Source organism: Anser anser (assembly GCF_964211835.1).
Source record: "Anser anser genome assembly, chromosome: 6".
NCBI classification, from domain to species: Eukaryota; Metazoa; Chordata; class Aves; order Anseriformes; family Anatidae; genus Anser; species Anser anser.
In genome coordinates this window covers 22,661,214-22,681,389 of record NC_139726.1, presented here as the reverse complement: position 1 = coordinate 22,681,389, position 20,176 = coordinate 22,661,214, and the positions used below count along the sequence as shown (strand labels likewise).

Genomic DNA, 20,176 nt, shown 5'->3' with positions numbered 1-20,176 from the left:
TGTGACTCATTCTATGATTCCATGGTCTCGAGTACTGACTTTTTGTGGCTGAGAAAAGGTGAAAGTTAGGTTTCTGTGCCAGTCATAGTTTGAAGGCGTTGCCGTAGCCTGATGTGTACGGACAAGATGTTAAAATGGAACTTGGAATTGGGTGTATGGAAGCAAATAAGTGAATAATCTTGGTCTTATGACCAGCCCTGTTAATATGAGGTAATACGTGGGCTGCGGTGTCCATGTTCCTGAAATTATCCCGAATCCTGTGTGCCGATGAAGGAAGACTCTCAGAAAGTGTACTTTCTCACGGCAGTTAGTGCAAGAAATCTTCAGTAACTGCGTGTATTTAGCCTGACAGAACTGTTGTTGAAGAGAAGTGACTAGCTTTTATACACAGAAGTACGTGAGGGATGTGATGCCAGTGGTCCCCAGCTGTACTGTGGGTGTAAAGCATATAAGATGTGTAACTGCCGAGGCTTTAGAAAGCTACCTTGAAAAATTAAAGTTGCCAAACCAGCATAAACTAAGTTTGGAATATTAGTATCTGTTAAGCTGGAGAAAAATTCTGGAAATTAGATTTTAAAACTCCTCGCTTTAACTACCGCTAGGACGCAGTTGTAGCAGAAGGCAGTATGGCGTTGGACAGGCTCACTGCCTTCCGAAAGGACCGGCTCTTTTTTACACCTAGTCTGTGCTACATTTCAGACAGAAGGTGATGTTAATTTCCAGGTGTATCAGCTTCCAAATGAGCTCTGAGTGGAACCACCTCTCACAACATCCAGACGCTCAGCTGGCAAACATAGCAGGGCAAAAGTCACTCTTGCAGACGGCGTGCTGTTACACCAGTAAATGCTGTTCCTCTTATGGGTATCAAAACCAAAAGGGATTCTAGTATTGAGTAGAAATAAGGAAATGGGGGCAGTTTTACTGTGTCTTTTGATGACCTGCTTTTGAACATTCCCATCTGCACGGGGGAAAAGCACAAAATCTATTGACAAGCAATGCTGTGTTCTTGGCTGATCAGCAGTGGGAAAAGAGCTCTTGCTGTTCCATGATAGACTGAGGGCATGCAGCTTAGAATGGGAAAGAACATGGAAACGAGTTGTTGTTTGGGAGGTTTTGTTATTGTGCTTTTTTTTTCTTTTGGATGTGTGAAGAATGAGTCTGTAGAAAGATGTACAAAGGAAGAACTGCTACTGATGGCCTGAAAATTTTCCCTGCGACAGCATTATAGATCAATGTGAGGTCAGTAAGTTTGCATTTCCCCTGAAGCAGAGGGTTTTGTAACTGTTCTCCCTCACCTCTAGCAAAATAGTCAGCCAGCCCAGAGTACCCGAGGGAACATCCTTTTGGGAAGGTAGGAAAACTGTTTCAGGGTCATTGGACTTGAATTGGCAGCAGGATATTCACAAAAGAAATCCTGGAGACAGGCTGAAACGGTAGTTTTAGCAGAAGAAGATGTGTCTAGATTAGAGAACAAGAGATCTCTGAGTCATGTGTTTATAATTGAATAAGTGCTTATGAAAGTGCAGAGGCAGGGGGTGTAGGGAGACAAAAGAGGAACAAGGAAGGAGCCCTATCAGCACCCACAGAAATTTTGAGGGATCCTCCCATGTAAATGCCATAGGATCAAGTAGATATGGGAGGAGAATTAGGAGGAGCTCTAATTACAAAAGATATGGGAAGGGCAAGATCAAGAAGAAGGTGATTATGGTGTATGATGGTCACAAAGGATGAAGTTGGAACACCAATACTGAAAGTTTAAGAAGACTTTTGGCATCTGAGGATTTTGGTAAGAGGTGTTTCAGGGACGGAACTTGGGTTAAATAGGATGTAAAGGTGGAGGTAAAGGAGGATTCCTGACCATGCTTGAAGCTGTGCATTTTGAAGCAAAGATGAAGTAGCAGTAGTTAAAGGGAGATCAAGGGTAGGATTTCAATATTGGAAGTTTAAAGTGTATTTTTATTGCAGAGGAAAAAGAACCAAATAAGACATGGCATAGGGAGGACCTGAGATAAGATGTCATGGGGCAAACAAAGGGAGTTAGATAAGAAAATTAACAATTTGATAGTTGAAAGCAAAGAGAATGTGAGAACCATACCTGGGAATTGATAGTGAGCTGAGGAGGTGAGTAAAGTTGTAAGTTGCTAATGAGTGTTTAAAGAGTTTTATGCTTTCCTGATAGAGAGGTAACTAGGCTTCTAATGGTAGTCCAGGAAAATAAGGAATATACCCTGAGAATTTAACAGTTACTGTTTGCTGACTGAAAAGGGCTGAAGGGCAATAATTTCTCCTCAATGATGTTTAGATCTTTTTTTTTTTTCCGGATTCCCAAACTACAATTAGTATTTCAGTCTTCAGTCTCTATCAGTTGTCTTGCTGGGTGTGTGAACTTGTGAGAAGGATGTGTGAGTACAGAATGAGTACAGTTTTTTCTTTCTCAGATTTGTGTCTCAATACCTACTTATTACTTGTCTCACTGTTTATTTTTAATGCACTTGTAAGTATAAACTCTTCTGTCAGCAAGCCAGATACCATAAGCGTTTACAAGCACAGTTTCAGAAGTTAACGAATATTTTTGTTTGTTTTGCAGATGAGATTACTGCATGCTCTCTCTTTTGGAAGAGGTGGTCAAAGGAAATGGATAGCTATTCAGACTTCAGTGCAGAGAACCTCTCATCTTCAGCTAATATGTCTATTTCTTTGCCTGGACAAGTTGGACTCAATACCACCAGCGGTCCTCCTTCTATGTCAATAAGCAGGCTTTTCCCAGCCCTGTTAGAATGCTTTGGGATAATTCTTTGTGGCTACATAGCTGGAAGAGCCAACATTATCACATCAACTCAGGCCAAAGGACTGGGAAACTTTGTCTCACGTTTTGCACTCCCAGCGCTACTGTTCAAAAACATGGTGGTACTTAACTTTTCTAATGTGAATTGGTCTTTCCTATACAGTATCTTAGTTGCCAAAGCTGCTGTGTTTTTCTTAGTTTGCGTTTTAACCTTGTTGGTAGCCAGTCCTGAGAATCGATTTAGCAAAGCAGGTTTGTTCCCTATTTTTGCTACACAAAGCAATGACTTTGCACTGGGATATCCAATAGGTAAGTAGTTCCTTATGCTTCCTCTTCAAAATTATTTTTCAGTGCTCTAGATGCTTCTGCATCAGCATCTTTCTGCTTTTCTTTTGCATTATTTGAAATTGACTGAAGTTATGAGCTGCCTTAACAATTTCTTGTTACATTTCTTGAGGAAACTAATTTAAAAAATAATCCTCAGACCACATACTTTTCAGTAAGAGGGGAAAAGAAAAACAAACTGTTGGATGGTATGAATGAAACAATTTTAAACAATCTATCTTCTGTTGTATAGGACTGTGATCTTTATTAAAAAAAAAAAAAAAAGGAGCCTGTATCTGTGGCCTCTGAAATAGTTGTAGTGGGATTTTGTGCTAATTTGTCATTAACTCTTGGTCTACCTCAAAGAAAACATTTAGCCATAATGTTGGTGCCTACTGGTTATAGTGTGTGTAAGACACTTTTAATCTGCTTGACTCTAGAACAAACTTAGAACAAGCTAATTTTTGTGTTAATGTACGTAGCCAGTCATGTTCTATCCCTTAATCTTTGTTCTGTCACAACCAGTAGATGTGCCTTGGGATATAGTCTTGGAAGAAGTAAGTCTTTTAAAAGGAAGATTACTATGTGATTTGTGGTAATCTGCATTTGTGTTATCTCAAATTGGAATTTTATGTGGCTGTGATGCCTTTCTCAGTATGCGCAATTAACCACCACTCCAGTGGAGTTAAACAAAAAAAAAAAAAAAGGGAAAAAGCAAGAGGAGGCATTCAGAGTATAACTTGTATAGCTGTGTACTCTTGTTCTTGTAAGCCTATATTTCTAATTCCAGACAATATCAGTTATTAAACTTGATTTTTATCCCAATCTGCAATACTATTATTTTCTTCCCTTTTGGTATTTATTTATTTCCCTTTTTTATAGATTTCCTTAAGGATATGTTGATATGCTTTTTAGTTATATGTACTATGATATTTAGAAAGAGATCTGGAGTTGTACTTTTTACATTGGGAGGTTCTTTGTTCCAGCGCAGCTTTCAGTGCTGCCTCTCCCCAGGCTGACCTGTATGGCCAGTGCAGAAGGAACACTGCAAGTATCAGAGTTTCAAAATACACCTTGAGTGGGTGGCATTTGGAGAGGATGGTTGGATTCTGTTGTATTTGTTTGCTGTTCCTTGAGCAGAAGGTACTTGTGCCTCTCAAATTCTCTTGAGATCACTGTTATCATCCAGATAAAGTTAAGAACAAAAAAAGAAATAAAGTTTGTTCTAGCAAAGGAAAGAACAAGATAATTGTTTACAGAATTGGAAATAGAGTTACAAAAGAAAAGCTTAAGCATTCAACTCCAGATTACATGTAGCAACAAGTAGCTCCATATTTTAGATAACTTGAGGAGCTGGCAGTTTTACTCACCCTATTCCAGGGCAGCATGCTCCAGAGAATCTTGAATCTTTATTCTCTTCAAATTTGCTGGATGTATATAAAATACTGACAAATGCAATTGCAAACTTTTTCTTCCATAGATGAAAATACCATTTCCCTCAGTTGCATCTCCTGAGACTTATTCCTCTTGAGGGAAATCAGAAGTATATCACAAATATGGCTCTGAGAATTACCTCTTTGTTTATTGGTGCTGGATTAAAATGCCAGTTAAGATTTCTTTTTCTTCTCTTTTAAGGTTCTCTGAATATATTTGCCTTGCATCTTTCTACTCAAAACATTCCTTCTGTATTGAATGACTTTCTTGTCAGATTACATTTTTCTCCAAATATCCACAATTTATAAGATATGATTCATGTTTCCTCTATACACAGTCTAGCCAAATTCACAACATCTAGTTTATTATGAGCTTACTAGCTTACCTAACACAACGGTAACACTGTAGGCGCTTAAGGGTTCTTTGTTCCTTAGAGCTATTTCCTTTCTTGCCCTTTCACTTCTCTTCTCCAACCCCCAAACTTTTACCAGTTTTTGATTCACACTGTCTTGTGTGCAAGCTGTTCATGTTAGTGGCTTCTCTGGAGTGTTTGCAGGGCTGGATAACACAGAGTGCTTTGCTTAGTTCTTTTTACTTGTGGTAATAGGTGGTGTTTTGAGCAAAGCTTGATCTTCTAGTGGAAATATATTTTTATTGTTGCCTTTAAAAATCATATGATTCAGCTGAAATCTGTGAAGTAAAAAGTATTGACAATTCTGTGTATTACAATAACGATACTTTAAAAGGCAGTTTATTTAAAAAATAATGTTCAGAGTTTTCATCCAATGTGATACTTCTTTTCTGCAGTAACCAGTATGCTAATTTATGCTGTTGAGCAAAGATTTGCACATAGGAAAATAACTATCTGTATAGGGAAGTTAAAATACAGGTTACATTTTTCAAAGCTCACTAGCCTGTTTTTCTCTAATCACTGTTGAAATGGTTCTACGCCGCAAAGTGATGCTGGTAAGGAGGTTTGCTAGCAGACCCCCAAGGTAAATTGAATTGCTAGGATAGAAATCTTCATCTGGTTGGTTTGTATTATTGGGAGAGATGATACAGCTCTGACAGAACAGCTTCATATACTCTCAGGTGCTGTGTTGTTAAAGCACAGGTATAGCAGAAGTGTCGTGTGGATGATGTCTTAGTTACACTAACTTTAATGATGTTAATTGTAGGAAGCATAAGCAACTAGTGGTTTATTTATATGTGTTTTTGATAAGCTGGGACGTGGAGAATTGTTTGAGAAGGAAGACATAAAATAGCATTAATTCTTTATTTTTCCTGTGATCAGCAAGCGGACACCTTGCTTTAAATAAAAAGCAAATTTTTCATCTGAGAGTTGTGGATTATTCTCACTGTCCTAATGATTCCTCATGACTGACTTCCTGTGTGACTTGGATTGAGTTGGATTTCATTGAAATGGGTGGTCTACATAAAGCAGCGTAAAAGTATCACTCTAAGGTTTGATGTTTTAGGAAAATTTTGGCTTGTATAAAAAATGTCCAGCATATCTACGGTGGCTTTATTTATCAGAATATATTTAGTGTTTACAGTTTCACTATGTATTTAGTGAATACAGTTGCCACTTTATTCAGGACTTTAGGACAGGTAGCTCCTGTATGCATCCTTTAATCATGGCTTGTAAAGGCAAAAGCACCTTCAGTGCTTTTTCTTACATAGTAGAAGTCAACTAACTGAGAATGTCCGTTTATTCAATCTAAAGAGAAGGCTGGTTATAGTAAATGCTGATTTAGAACTAACAGATCCTCGCATTCCAGATACTTAAATAATAAAAAGGCTTTTTTTTTTTTAAAAAAAAAAAAAAAAGCTTTGGGATCTTGAAAAATATTGTGAAGGAAAAAACTTCCTGAAGAAAAGAACAAGTTTAGTAGAGGGGGAGAAGTCTGTATCATTGTGGTGGGTGAGAAATGGAAGTCACTTTTCAAGATTTTCTTTATAAAACTTTTTTTTTTTTAATCTGCACAGATTAGTCTAGCTAATAGGTCAAAGCCACAATAAACCATGAGATCACAGAAGTGAAATGTATGTAGTCAAATTTTGAATTTTTTCATAGCACAGAGAAGTTTCAGTGTTCCACTGAACACTAAACCTTCTTCAGGGTGTTCCAACCTTGTCAGTTCTGTAACCTCTTTCTGGCAGTGCTGTAAATTTGTAGGTTAGCAAAAAAGAAGCAGAACTCTTATTTTTTGAATTTGCCTTATGTTCACAACTCCTGTTTGTAATAATTCCAAGAATCACTTCGCCTTTATGCGGTTACTACTTTGTGAATCTTAAAAGTAGTGGCAAATATTTGCAAGAACCTTATTTATAGAGAAGATTGATCTAAAAATGAACCTAAGCAACTAAATTTTGTATTTTGCATCACTGCTGCAAATCAGAATTTGGCTGAGATGTTGAAATGTTCAAAAACATTGTGTCCTGCGAATGCACATGTAGTGCTCCACAATTCTCATATGTTTCTGGGGAGAAAAAGCAATTCAGAAAAAAAAAAAATCAATGTTCAGCATTTGGAATGAATCAAAAGGTGCATGGAATTGTTTGTTGTTTTCTTTCCTTTTTTTTTTGTTCTGTAAGTGTTGAATCATTAAGTAGTATTGGTTAAGCTAGTGTTAGGGCTTTCATGTGTTTGTTATATGACTGTGACCTAATGGTGATTGGATGTAGTGTGTCACCTTATATCAGTTGTGAATGCTGATGCCTCTGAAGGATAATGAAATAATTTTCTCTAATTTTCAGGGAACAAAAGTTAATTTCAATATTTATGTCTTTTTGTACTGAAATGTTATCACTCATTACTTTTCATTTTCTGTCTTCTAGTTGAAGCTTTATATCAAACCACTTACCCAGAGTATCTCCAGTACATTTACCTAGTGGCTCCAATATCTCTTATGATGCTAAACCCTCTGGGGTTTATTTTCTGTGAAATCCAGAAGTGGAGGGATAATCGCACTGTGTCCCAAAGCAAACTCAAAATAGTGGGCCTAGCACTCCTTCGAGTTCTGCAGAACCCAATTGTATTCATGGTCTTCATAGGAATTGTCTCAAACTTTATTCTTGGCCAGAAAATTCCTGAATACCTTGAAAATTTCCTTGACGGACTGGGCAGTTCATTTTCTGGCTCTGCACTTTTTTACCTTGGACTAACCATGGTGGGACAAACAAAAAAACTGACAAAGGGTATGTTTGTTGCACTGATCCTTCTCATCACAGCTAAACTGTAAGTTCAATTTATGTACTTCTATAATTTTGCTCTCTAAAGTGTTTCTAGATGTTTTAAGCTCTGAATATACAGTCCATATGGCTTTTCTCTCAAAATCATTGTAGTGATAGTGTATTTCACTTCCTGTATTTTGTGTGAGTGCTTCCCAAACTTTCTGATAGTACGCAGCTTTTAACTTTCAAAAGAAACTTTGCAGACCACAAGCCTGTTGTCAGGCTCTGCAGAGAAAATAATTCAAGGGTGCTACAGCTTCCTGGACTGCCCGCAGGCCATCTGTCACGAATTGGGTGTTTGAGGAATTACTTTCTTAATTTAAAATTCACTAGCTTAAGTAGTTAAAGAAGAGTAAGTTTAGGAACTACTTGATTAGTCTTCACATTTTCTTTGGATTTAAACAATAAATCTCTAAATCAGTTGGGTTTTGTTTGCTGTGTCTATAAATCTTTCAGATTGCTATTTTGGAAGAGCTTAAAAATTATCACTCTACACTGATAAACTGTCTGACTCCTGAAAATAAAAACTGAAAATTTTTATATAGAACTTATGCTGTCATTATTTTCCCCTGACTATATGTCAGGTACTGGTGAACTAAATATTTGCTACAGAGCTACAGTCAGCATAACAGAAATCTTAGTTGGTGATTGTTTAGACGAGAAAATTTGAAGACTCATTTGAGTATCAGTACAACTAACTAGCAAGCTTAAAGACCTAGTTTATAAACCAGCTTGATGATAAATTTTGTAAGAACATGGGAAAAATGAGTGGTTGTTAATATCACCACCCTGCTTTACTGGTGAGCTTATGGAAGCCTGTACAAGACTTACATAGCGAGTCTGTGTGACATCAGGGATATTGCTAAAGGCAATCAGATAAGTATCAATGTGGTTTTTTGTTTGTTTTATTGGGCAAAACTTTTAATATGGGATACTTAAGCTTGCGCCCTTGTTCCATGTCAGACAGTTTACATAAAGGTGGTCTAATATTCGAAGTTGCTGACTGCTTATAGATGCTTTTACAGTTGAAAATAGTTTTGTTTTTATATTTTACCTTTTTTAATCTGAAGTTATACAAAGAATGTTTCTGCACAGTCAGAAAATGTGTTTGGATCTCAGATATTAGTGTCTTTTTTAACATTTCTTGTGTATTTTTTTTAAATTTACCTTGTGATTCAGAATTTTGAAGCAGCTTATAAATGTTGTGGTTCCTTTTCTGAATAGATTCTATTGCTCTGGCTTGAATTACTTTTATTCTTTTTTCCCCCCTCTCTTTTCAGACTTATGATGCCATTTCTCTGTAGAGAAATGGTAGAACTCCTGGACAAGAGTGACAGCGTAGTCAACCACACCAGTTTATCGAACTATGCATTTCTTTATGGGGTTTTTCCAGCAGCACCTGGTGTCGCAATATTTGCAGCTCAATTTAATATGGAAGTGGGAATTGTATGTAGTTTTCTTCTTCCCAAACTTGTCGTATGGGCTTATCTTTGTTGATGAAATACTTATAAATGAATAAACAGGCTAGTTGAAATTACGTTTCTGTAGTATAGACTCCCCAGATCTCAAGTTTGAACTGTATTGCGAATTTAATAGTTAACCAATGCACTCTTTCCTGGTGTCTCAAGTTTCTTGATGGCACACAGTCTTAAATTAGTCCTCATATGTCTCCTATTCATGAAAATAGTAGGAAGAACTAGGGTAACTTTAAATATAAAGAACTTGCATCTTTGTTTTGTTTTTCAAATACCTTATCTTTGTTCTACTGTTTTTGTAGGAAAAACAGGAATGTTGTTACTGATTTCAGTGAGAGCAGTGTTAGGTTCATGCTGAAAACTTGTGGAAGAGCTTGAAGAGCTTGTGCTTTAACTGATTCTCCTGTGTTGTCCTTCAGTTAAATCTTGTGGTAGAAATGCATTTTAAGTAGAAGGTATTAATTAACCTTTTCAACTTAAGATATATACATTAACTCCCCCAGCCCCCCTGACACACACACTCCCCCTCCCCCCCCCCCCAAACTTGAAGACACTGAAAGTCAAGCATTACAAGATAGAATTTTGTGCCCAGCAAACTCAGGATATCTGTTTAAACGAAAAATCTGAAACTTGCACTTCCATCACTGCAAATTCTAGTAAGTGGAAAAACAGTGCAAAGCCGAGATAGAAACGATTTAAATGTAAATATATGTCGGTACTTCTCATTAATTCATACATATTAGTGTTTACATAATTACATGTTTGCATATTTATTTACGGTGTGAATCTTTACATCCAAAAGTATATTGTGTCATTGTGAATCCACCGCTAGGTTGGAATCATTACTATCCTTGACACCTATGAAAAAGCTCTGTAAGAATTCACAGTGGGGAACTCATGTATTCCTACTATTTCAAAAACTTGTCAAAAGTTTCTTTTTAACTGTATGTATAAAATGGGTACTTCCTGATTTAAATTCTAATTAATCTGTCACAGAAACAACTCAATGACTTGTTTAAAGCTCTATGTTTAAGTCAAAGGTACAATATTGCTAGCTGTTGTATTCATAAAAACAGACTCTTTAACTTGATCTGCTTAACTGTTCATGTTTCTGTTTGATTCCTTTTGCAGATTACCTCAGGCATGGTGATAAGCACGTTTGTGTCTGCACCTATCATGTACGTTTCTGCGTGGCTGTTGACCATTCCGTCAATGGATCCCAACCCGCTGGCATCTGCACTCCAAAATGTTAGCTTTGACATCAGTATTGTCAGCCTTGTTTCTCTGGTAGGTGTTCATAAAGTGAACTACAAAAACACACTGTAATGTCAGGGTAACTTTAGTACATATGCAGCAAATCAAGTCATGATAAGTTGAGACTGACATTTTGTCCTCAGAAGGATGAGGGAGGAGTTGAGTTTAAAAAGCAAATCTTCTTAATTTAGCAATGGGTCAGCTGGAGAGCTGCACAGTGGGGGAAAAAATGGGTAAGTGAATTACAGCACTACTGCAGGGCTTGAGAGTTTGGGATCTGGCCACCTGATACGTAAGGTGCATGTGTGGACAAGCTATCAAGCTGCTCATCTTTAGTTCCTTTTTTTTTTTTTTTTTAATGATTGAGTGGGGTGGAAATAACAGTACTTGTTTACCTCATGGGGAATAATTACATCAAATCACAGTTTAATCACAGTATTTAATTTAGCCTTATCTAATGCCTTTCCTAGCAATTCTAGGTGTCTGGCCCTTTTAAAGGATGTTGATATCTCAGATGCTCAATGTGAATTTTATTTTGGCTTCACAAGTGCTATAGATATGTGTATAGGTTTTCTTACTTTAAATAAAAGTTTCCATGTTGGAGAGAGCTGAAAGTTTCTTAAGCTGGTGTCTCACTGAAGTCTTCATATCATAAAAACCGTGCCTCAAGAGAAGCAACATATTAACGTTGTCTCTTGCCATCCCAAGTCATGCTGGGAAAATCAGAAGGGACAGGGTGAAGAGACTCTTAAATTCCACATTGTCAGGCTATTCTATGGTCATTTATGTCCTGGGGAACAGCCAGTCTTCTGCACACTGCAGGCAAACCCTTGGTACTCCCTGGAAATATTTCAGTCTTAAGAGGCAACAGTGCATTGGTTTTTCTGGCCCTATATTCTGAGGCATAGGGATTGGCAGCAGATGGTATGGAGCTGACCCTTGTTAGTCATGTTGCTGAGAAACTTGTCAAGAAAATTTATTATATATTTAATTTCACTATAGTTTGCCACAATGCTCATCTTGCATGTTTATTTGTTTTGTGTTAGCCCTAAATTCGATTTATCTTGTCTGTTCCAGATTTGGTCTCTCATTGTTGTTCTTCTGAGTAAGAAATACAAACAGCTTCCTCATATGATTACAACAAATCTACTTGTTGCTCAGGTCAGTAGTAAGAAGATTTTATTTTACATCTTGTTTTTTAACATTTTTGCAAATTTGGTTTCTACAGTGATATCTTTGTCAGGTGAGCAGGGGAATTCAATGACTTGTTTGAACAATTTCTGTGCCTTAGAACATACCCTTGAAGAAAATGACAAAATGACCCTTTGTGCTGCTGGTACAGCTCTCAAAGAGCAGCGTCTCAAACAGAGCTGTAAGCAATCAGAATGGCAAATGGCTTCTGCAATATATTTTTAGCTTTATAAGTTACTGCCAAATAGCATTGAGTGCACTTCCAAGTCAGTTTATGCCAATCTGAAGTCAGCAATGCCATGATCAGCAGCAGTGAGCGTGTCTGACTCTGTGGTGATCTGATTCAATGAGTTAAATAGGAAACTAATCCCAATGCTGGTGTAGCTCCCTGAAGTGACTCACAGAGGGATAAGACAGGTGCCAGTGTTGACACGGGGAAGGGGTGTGGGAATACATGGCTGGTGGCTAGGGAATGGCAAAGTCTAATAGCTCTGACTTGGCTTAATTTTAATTGTTCTCTAAGCTGAGAGAAAACTATAGAGTACGTGTTCCTTTTTTTCTTGAAGCCAACTGTACAACTATTAAATTCAGTGAGTGCAATACATCAGTGCAGTAGATGCTTTCTGGTGCTCTGTAGCTTAAAAAAAAAAAGTAAACTGAGGTTAGAATGTAGAGTCACATTTGGGAAAGAAAATAGTGTGTGAGAGTTGCAGGTACTTCTTGTCGATAACAGCATGAAGTTAGCTTTAATTTAAAAATAATTTGAACCCTTGTATTACTATTTCCATATCATTTCAGCCTATTTTTTCAGATTCCTTTTGTACTAACTCTCATATGATGATGAAAACTTGTATAATTCTTGGCTGAACAAACATCTGTTGTTCTCAGCTTCATTTCTAAATCATTTCAGATAAAGGGTTTGTACTTAATTAAAGATGCAAAGCTTTTGTTATTAAAAGATATATAAAGATTGTTATTTTTTTTCCTAACTTGTCTTACTCCCAGCTTATTGAGCTATATAATTGCTGTCAAAAATAAATAAATAAGAGAGAAAGGAGTGGGGTTACCCCAGTCATTGACATAACTGTAATATTGAGCTTACTGCTGCACTACTTTACTGCTATGATAACCATCTAATTCATAAAATTACACTGCAGTGGATCTGGGGGTGGAGTCTGGAAGCTTATTGTAGTTATACTACACTGTGTTCAATTTTCTTCTGTCATCCTGCTTTCGAAATTCAAATGATGGCATCTTCCCTTTCTTTTCAGTTTATTGCTTGCATTGGAATGGTGATATGGAATTTCATTGTTAAAGAGAAAGACATCACATTGCAGATCCTAGTATTTATATTTCTCTACAGCTCACTTTATAGCACCTACCTGTGGACAGGTATGATTTTTCTAGGCAGAACTAGGTAATGTAATAAAAGACTGATGTACTGAAATAATTTGATTATATTCTTCAGAGTAATTATTCCTTTCACTTGTGTGTAATTCTACAAATATGCACGCTTGTAAGCTGTGCCAGGCTGAAGCTCTAGCAATGCAGGGCAGCAGTCTTGCTGGCTTTAGGTGGGAAAAGGGAGAGGGGAACAAAAAAAACATCTCAGGTATCAAGGCAGAAGCAATTACAAATAGAGTGAATGGTGATCGGTTGCCCTTCAACTAGTCAAAAGCTTACTGTCAATTTTTAAGTAATGCAGAATTAAAGATTTTAAATTATTCAGCATTAAGGAGATTGTAAAACCTTATGCTTAATAAAAAAAAAAAACGAAAAACATAACAAAGGGGCTTTAACACTTCTTTCCTCTGTCAATTGCAGTTTCTAAAAACAATGTGTTCTGCAGGTGTAGATGATTAATGAAGGGAGTATTTGAAGTAGGCAGAGTAGAAAGATGCATCAAGGAACTTGGAGAACCTTACAGGTGTGATTAAAACAGAGACTTAAGGTGTTTAAGAGACTTTGTGTACCATTTGTGAGTCCAGAAGTTTAAAAGTTTAATCCCTGTGGTGTTTTTGTGGCGTAAGTTGTGTTTATGTTTAGCTGAGATAGGTAGCTAATGATTAGTATAGCCTAACATAAATACTAGCTTTGCTTCAACAAGGAGAATATTGCTGAGCTTCTGAGTTGTAAATAGAATAGACAGTCCCAGAAGATATTCCCATATATAGGTATTTATGTAAAAACATATGAAACTTTTTGGTGAAATTTATCAGTGACTTTATAAAGGACTAATCTGTTTTAACCTTAATAAATTAGTTACTTGTGTCTTAAGTATTCTTATGGCACCTTTTAAATACATGCAAACCTTTCTAAGCATTTATATGTGGAAACAATAAAAAGTGTGGCGGAATTTTTTCAAGTTTTGTTACTCATGGCTTTTTTTAAAGATGGTAGGTATTTCTATTTTACTTTATCAAAATACAACTAGAAAAAATACAATTTTGGAATATTTGAAGTTCTGAGAGGAACACTTTGGTTACTGAACAGGTCACATCATAGAGTGTCTAGTTTCTGTAATTTTCAGTTCCCTTTTTAAGAATAAACAAGGCATTTCTTTCGTTCTTTGTAGGTTTTCTATCTTTCTCTCTCTTTCTGTTGAGGAGGAGAGAAACAGTGAAGATTCCCATTGGGTTTATTATCATAGCTGGATGGGGGTAAGTTAGTACAGATGTTTCCCTGTAGGATTATAGGGAGCATGCTAAATACATTACTTTGTTTGCATTTTTCTCTTTCAGAATCCCAACACTTCTGGTGGGAATCTTGTTAATAGTTGGTGAACATAACAGCACTAGCATTGACTCTGCCTTTTTCTATGGAAAACAGCAGGTATGAATATGTTCTGTCCAAATCTCTTCTGATTTCTGACATACCCAATACGTTACTGAGAAATTGCGTTCTCTGCTTGCTTCTTATGTAAGTAGCTTTCAGTCAAAGTGCAGGGTACCATAACAATATCACTATAGAATGCTTACAGATCAGTATAAAAATGTATTTCTGTAATGAAACAGTAGAAAAACTTGTTCGAACAATGACCTTCAAGTTTAGGCAACTATGACTAAGAAAAAGGGAGTAAGCTTCCAAAAGAAAAGGCATAGGAGTGACGGTTAATGAATTGCAAAGTCCTATTCCTGGTGACTAATTTGTAGTCTAGCTTCATAATTATCTAAAATTGTCACCATCCAATAGCTAATTAATGTTTTTAGCCTGTAGTAGATCAGATCTGTATTACACGTGTAGCAGTGACTGCTTGCACTATGCAAGACTTCTCTGCACAATCAGGAGATGAAAGTGCCTGAGCCCGAACTACCATTTTTACCAATAAATAGTTCACCTTCACCAGAGGATGTGAAGTGCGTTAGGGTAGATGTTTTGTTTTCCCTCTGTCTTCCTTACGGAAAGGGAGGCTATGAGTTGCTCAAGATTATTCATGTGGTGTTTCCATAAGTAGCAAAGTAGCTTCACAGTGGACTCTGAGTACTGGTGGCAGATGATTAGAAGGAAAAGTTAATTAATGGGATGGTCCCCACTGGAGAAAGCATGGAAATTAGAGTTGTGCTGGAGGGTGACAAGAGCACATTCCTCTTTGGAATTTAAAGGTACCAAACAGAACTTAAAATGAAACACTAATGACCCTGAGGAGAAAGAAGATAGTGATGAGAGGACACGTTTGGATTGCAGGAGAAATGGGAGTCCCCATTAAAAACAGGAGAGGAGGAAAAAAAGAAAGGGGGGGAAGGAGGAGGAGCTGGGTTATTCATGAGAGGAAAATCAGTTTCATGTACTGAGTATTCCTTAAATGCCAGAAGATGCAAGAGCAGTAAATATAGAAAACAGTCTCTTTTCAGATGTCTTTCTTTGTATATTTAGGAAGCTGTAGAGTTATATACGCAACTATTTTCCTTTATTCTGTATTTAGGTGTATTTTCTTTTCTCTCTTAACAGATAATTACCACAGCAGTGATCCTGTTCATCAGTATATTGATGTCAGGCATCTCGCTTATGTGCATGAACAGAAATAGACAAGAATCAAACTATGAGGTACTGAACCCATATTCACCTCGTAGCCAAGCAGAGGAGGTTGAGGTGGAAAGGAATGCGGGGAATCGAGTTTCAGCCACTGTGCCTCAACCTTCTACAGGGTCTTCTGCTCAACCTTCTGTGGCATCTTCTGCACAGCCATCGCCAGAAAGAGGTACAGAAACAAGATTTGTAATAAATGAATAAACAGCTTGGGATACAAAAATAAATAAATAAATAAAATACTGTTCCAAATTTAATTCTGACCTGGGAAGGATTGTTGTTAACTTGAAGTGGAAGTAAACTTCAAGTTAGGGTGGAAGAAGATCTAGATATAGCTTTCCAAGGAATCTGGGTTATATTTCTGAGAAAGGTTTGATTATCAGTGTAGAGGTGGGGGAAGTGGACAGGAGGGGAAAAAAAAAAGCATGTATGTTGTGTTTTTTTTAAGTAGTGGTGTCTTGATAAGCATGTGATAAATGCAGTCCAGTGGGTGTCTTAGGACATTTGCCCATTAAACAGTCTCTTTGAAAATAAATTACATGCCTACAGCGTTGCTACTCCTTGTTTATGTTTAGCTTTCTTAGTCACTTCCTTTATGTTTCCCTTCTAGCTAAAAGTACCTGTGTTACTTCCATGGTGGTAGTGCTGTGTTAAATATTTCTATATATTTGTAGTGTAACACACATACCCTCTTAGCAAATTGGAAGAATTGCCCGCTTTCCCCTTTCAGGTTATTTGTGAGCTGCGTAGTGTATATATTGTTATACTTGGAAAAAAATGTGGTGGTGAAAGAAACTAACTATCGTGTTACTTAATAGGTTGCTGTTCTTGTCAGACAACAAATGGGGACTTACCCTGTGCTAACGAGAGTAAAGCCATGCCAAATGCTGTTGAAAGCAAGGTTCCTTCCATTGAAACAGGTAAAACAGTAGTGTATCCTTGTTTTAGTATTACAGACTGGAACAGGTTGCCCAGAGAAGTTGTGAATGCCCCAGGAATGGGGCTTTGAGCAACCTAGTCTAGTGAGAGGTGTCGCAGCCCGTGGCAGGAGGGTTGGAACTAGATGATCTTTAAGGTCCCTTCCAATCCAAACCATTCTGTGATTGATACTCCTCCACAACGTTTGCGTGTGTTACACTCACAGTGAAACTATCTGTTCTCTCAACTGTTGTTAAGAACTGCAGTTCTCTCATCTCTACCTAGTTAACTTATATTTCATATTAAATTCAAGTGTTGGTATGTTTGTTGTGATGTTTGTTCTATTCTGTTTGATATTCATTGGAAATTTTTCATTGTTCAAGATGAACAGTTTTGTATGCATTTGGTTGGTTTTTGTTTTTTGGGGGGGGTGATAGTTTGTTTTTTGGGGTGTTGTTTTTAAACTTCTGTGCTACTTCAGTCCTACTTTGCCTCAATTTTAGCAGTTTTTGATTTAAGCGTACTTTGTACATACTCATATTCACATCTCATCCCCCCTCCCAAAAAAAAAAAAGTCCATTAAATTCTTTATTATAATCATGCACAGGTTTTGAATAAGAAACTTGAGATCTAGAGAAGCAAGTACTACAGACTAGATCAAATGTCCGTGCTGCTGTATTATCCATGTCTAGGGGAGAGATGTGGAGAAAATTGACGAAGGGGGCCTTAGGAATCACTGAAATAGAAAAATGGATCAAAGTTGTCTGTTCAGCACCTGCTGGAAAATTACATGCTCAGCCTGTTCTCATCATACATCACTTGCCCTGCAGACAACTTTCATTGTTGAAACCTTTCCTTTTTTTTTCCGTATTATTTTTTTCCATCCTTAACAATGGAGTTCTTATCCATATGTATTTTGGTTTTTTTTGCATGCAGCATAACCTTCAAAAAGTCTAAATATTTCATGCTGAAACATACTTAGCTTTATCTCCTTTCACCATATGTAGCTTTCTACATATTGCCAGCTATTATTCTGTGATGTGATTCAGACAAGCATCGTAAGAATGTCTTCCAGTGACAGGGAAAGCGAGTTTAATTTTCTTATCCTGAAGGATAAGAAATCATATCTTATGATTGAGTGGGATTTTCTTCTGCCTACTGAGTGAACACTTCAAAACTGTAAATCACTAAAAGCAAATTGTAATGGATACACTTGTGTAACTTGCTGCAATAATTACTAATCCTTCTGCTATCTCATTGAACTATGACAGGTATCTGGCCCAAATTCTTAGTTATGTCCTTGCCAGGAGGTTTTTCACTGCCATCTAGAGGATGATGCTCAGAATTCCTGAGAACTCTGTAGCTATCTCAAGATATAGTGACACTGAGATACAGAGTAAAAACATCACAGCTGACGGTATACCTAAAATACTTATTCCAGAAATTAATTCTAGGTTTCAAAACTGTCCTGAGAAATTGTTATTTTTTTTTTATCCCTAATAGTAATTTCTACATTTTAACCACACTTTGTATTTGCATTAAAGCTTAGAAGGAAGAGATCTGTTGTAAAAAGTTTCCTCATTTTAGGAGCATGTGTAAACTGTTCTATTTGGGAATAGATGTCTGAACTGGTTGTTGTCAAAGCTAATATTAACTTTGTGTGCAGGACTTCAATACAGATACTTATTAATGTAACTTACTACGTTAAATTATAAGTTTTCTCCCGGATTTAGAGATGCTTTGTAAGTTAAAAGCCTAATGAAAATTTATGGTTTGTTTTTCAGCTGATCAGTGTGTGAGTCATTGCAGTGCTCGAACCTGTGTACTGGCTCAGGAAGAACAGCTTCTACAGACTGGAGACAAACAGTTGGCCAGACACGTGCTGCTGTGTTTACTTCTTGTTGTTGGCTTGTTTGCTGTAAATACTTTTTATCTCCCTGTTGTTTGAAGTAGAATGATTTTTAGGAAAGCCATGTAGACAGTCCAGTAGAAAATCTTCCAATTCCTTATTTTTTGTGGTAATATATTTAATAAGGAGGCTTTATTTCAGTGTCTTGTTTTAAGGAGTATATGATAAGATTAATTTTTCCATGCTACACAATAAATTAAAGGCAATTTGAGGCTAATCACTTGTTAGTGAGCAAGTCTCACTGGAAAACCCTAAAGGTACAAGGAAAAAAAAATTGAATCATATTATTGGATAATTAATTCTTCACCACCACCTCTCTTCCCATTTTGCTTAAGAGCTAGTCTTTTTCCCTAGATATTAATTAAAACTATAAAACGAATTCTACTTCTGAAGGAGACTGTACAAAAATTTTTCCATTTGATTTTGCTAGAATTTGGAAATTGTACTTCTTTGAGGTGTTTTTAGTAATGAAGATAATGTAAGACATTATTTGAAATGGAAGAGTGCTGTTCTGTTGCTTTTAGTGATTTGGGGATAAGGTAACCAAGTTGGTAATGTGTATTAAATGGGGAAAAAAAAAGTTTTCCCTCTCAAACTTTCTGTATCAAATATTCCATTGCAATATATTTTACATCTATGTAAAAGAGGTGTCCCAAATTTTGGCCTCTATTTTAGTTGTATCTGAATGAATACTTACATACTATGAAATAATACTAATTCATTAACCTTTACACCCAAAGGGGTTAAATTTGGTGGTTTTTTGTTGTTGGTTTTTTTCCTTTTATCAGGCATCTAAAATAGCTGAAGTGGTATGTGCTTCAGCTTAACACAATCTTAACTATGTAGAAAATATTTAGAAAGTACTGGACTCGGCTAAACAGGCCTGAAGACAAATATTGCAAATCTGTCTGGGCTAATATTGTCTGTGTTAGCTTGAATACCTAAGTATGCTTAAACCAAGTTCCTTATGTAAACGTGAAGAGGCAGGACCTCTACACTGGTATGTTTTCCATTATTTTTTTTAAAACATACACGAGCTCTTTTTATTTTTTTCATCTAATAAGCCTAACTAAAATGATGTTCTAAGGTGTTTATGCCCTCTTTTTATCTGAATTATTTGTTGAATAAAGGTAGTGAATGTTGTAAGAATCTATTACCATGTGAAGACTAAGAAAGTACTTTTTTATTTTTTTTAACAGGCTTGGTGGTTTTGTTGTTTGATTGTTGTTTTTTGTTCTCTTAACAGAATCTTTCCAGTTGTTTATGGTGGCTGTTCAACCAAGAGCCTGGAAGGCTATATGTGGAATTGCAGTTCTTTTGTGCTGTGTTTAATTTTGGTCAGGTAGTTATCAATGTTAATTCTGAAAATTACTTTGATAGGCATTGCAACTCATGCTATTACAAGCACTGTAAGATGAAGTCCTCAAGTAATGCTGAAGACAGCAGTTCATGTTGTTTAGCCTTTTTTTCTGAGCTTTTTCATTTCCTTTGATAGCTTTCTTATCATAATGAAATTGTTTCATGTGCGTGCACGCTTTCAAATGTACAAATGGCAACGCAGTGCCAAATGCCCATAGAGACTGAGGAGGATTTTAGCCTTATTTGTACCAAAAAGTTTCACCA

General features: G+C 36.6%; 1 protein-coding gene across 7 annotated transcripts in view; it reads left to right on the top strand.

The window, feature by feature from the left end:
* The window catches only part of GPR155 (G protein-coupled receptor 155), a 36,808-nt gene that overhangs the window by 10,617 nt on the left and 6,015 nt on the right, over positions 1 to 20,176 (top strand). For 5 of the 7 annotated variants that reach the window (XM_083842043.1, XM_083842040.1, XM_083842038.1 and 2 more), the window contains 12 exons: positions 2,588 to 3,094; positions 7,385 to 7,784; positions 9,061 to 9,226; positions 10,387 to 10,542; positions 11,587 to 11,670; positions 12,972 to 13,092; positions 14,276 to 14,360; positions 14,442 to 14,532; positions 15,649 to 15,898; positions 16,545 to 16,646; positions 18,429 to 18,562; positions 19,800 to 19,895. In XM_083842043.1, the coding sequence (XP_083698169.1) occupies positions 2,635 to 3,094; positions 7,385 to 7,784; positions 9,061 to 9,226; positions 10,387 to 10,542; positions 11,587 to 11,670; positions 12,972 to 13,092; positions 14,276 to 14,360; positions 14,442 to 14,532; positions 15,649 to 15,898; positions 16,545 to 16,646; positions 18,429 to 18,562; positions 19,800 to 19,895 (2,145 nt within the window). In that variant the 5' untranslated portion in view covers positions 2,588 to 2,634. Of the gene's footprint in view, positions 1 to 1,151; positions 1,240 to 1,290; positions 1,787 to 2,587; positions 3,095 to 7,384; positions 7,785 to 9,060; positions 9,227 to 10,386; positions 10,543 to 11,586; positions 11,671 to 12,971; positions 13,093 to 14,275; positions 14,361 to 14,441; positions 14,533 to 15,648; positions 15,899 to 16,544; positions 16,647 to 18,428; positions 18,563 to 19,799; positions 19,896 to 20,176 lie in introns of those variants that run through there. The other 2 variants (XM_083842042.1, XM_083842039.1) reach the window with 2 other exon arrangements.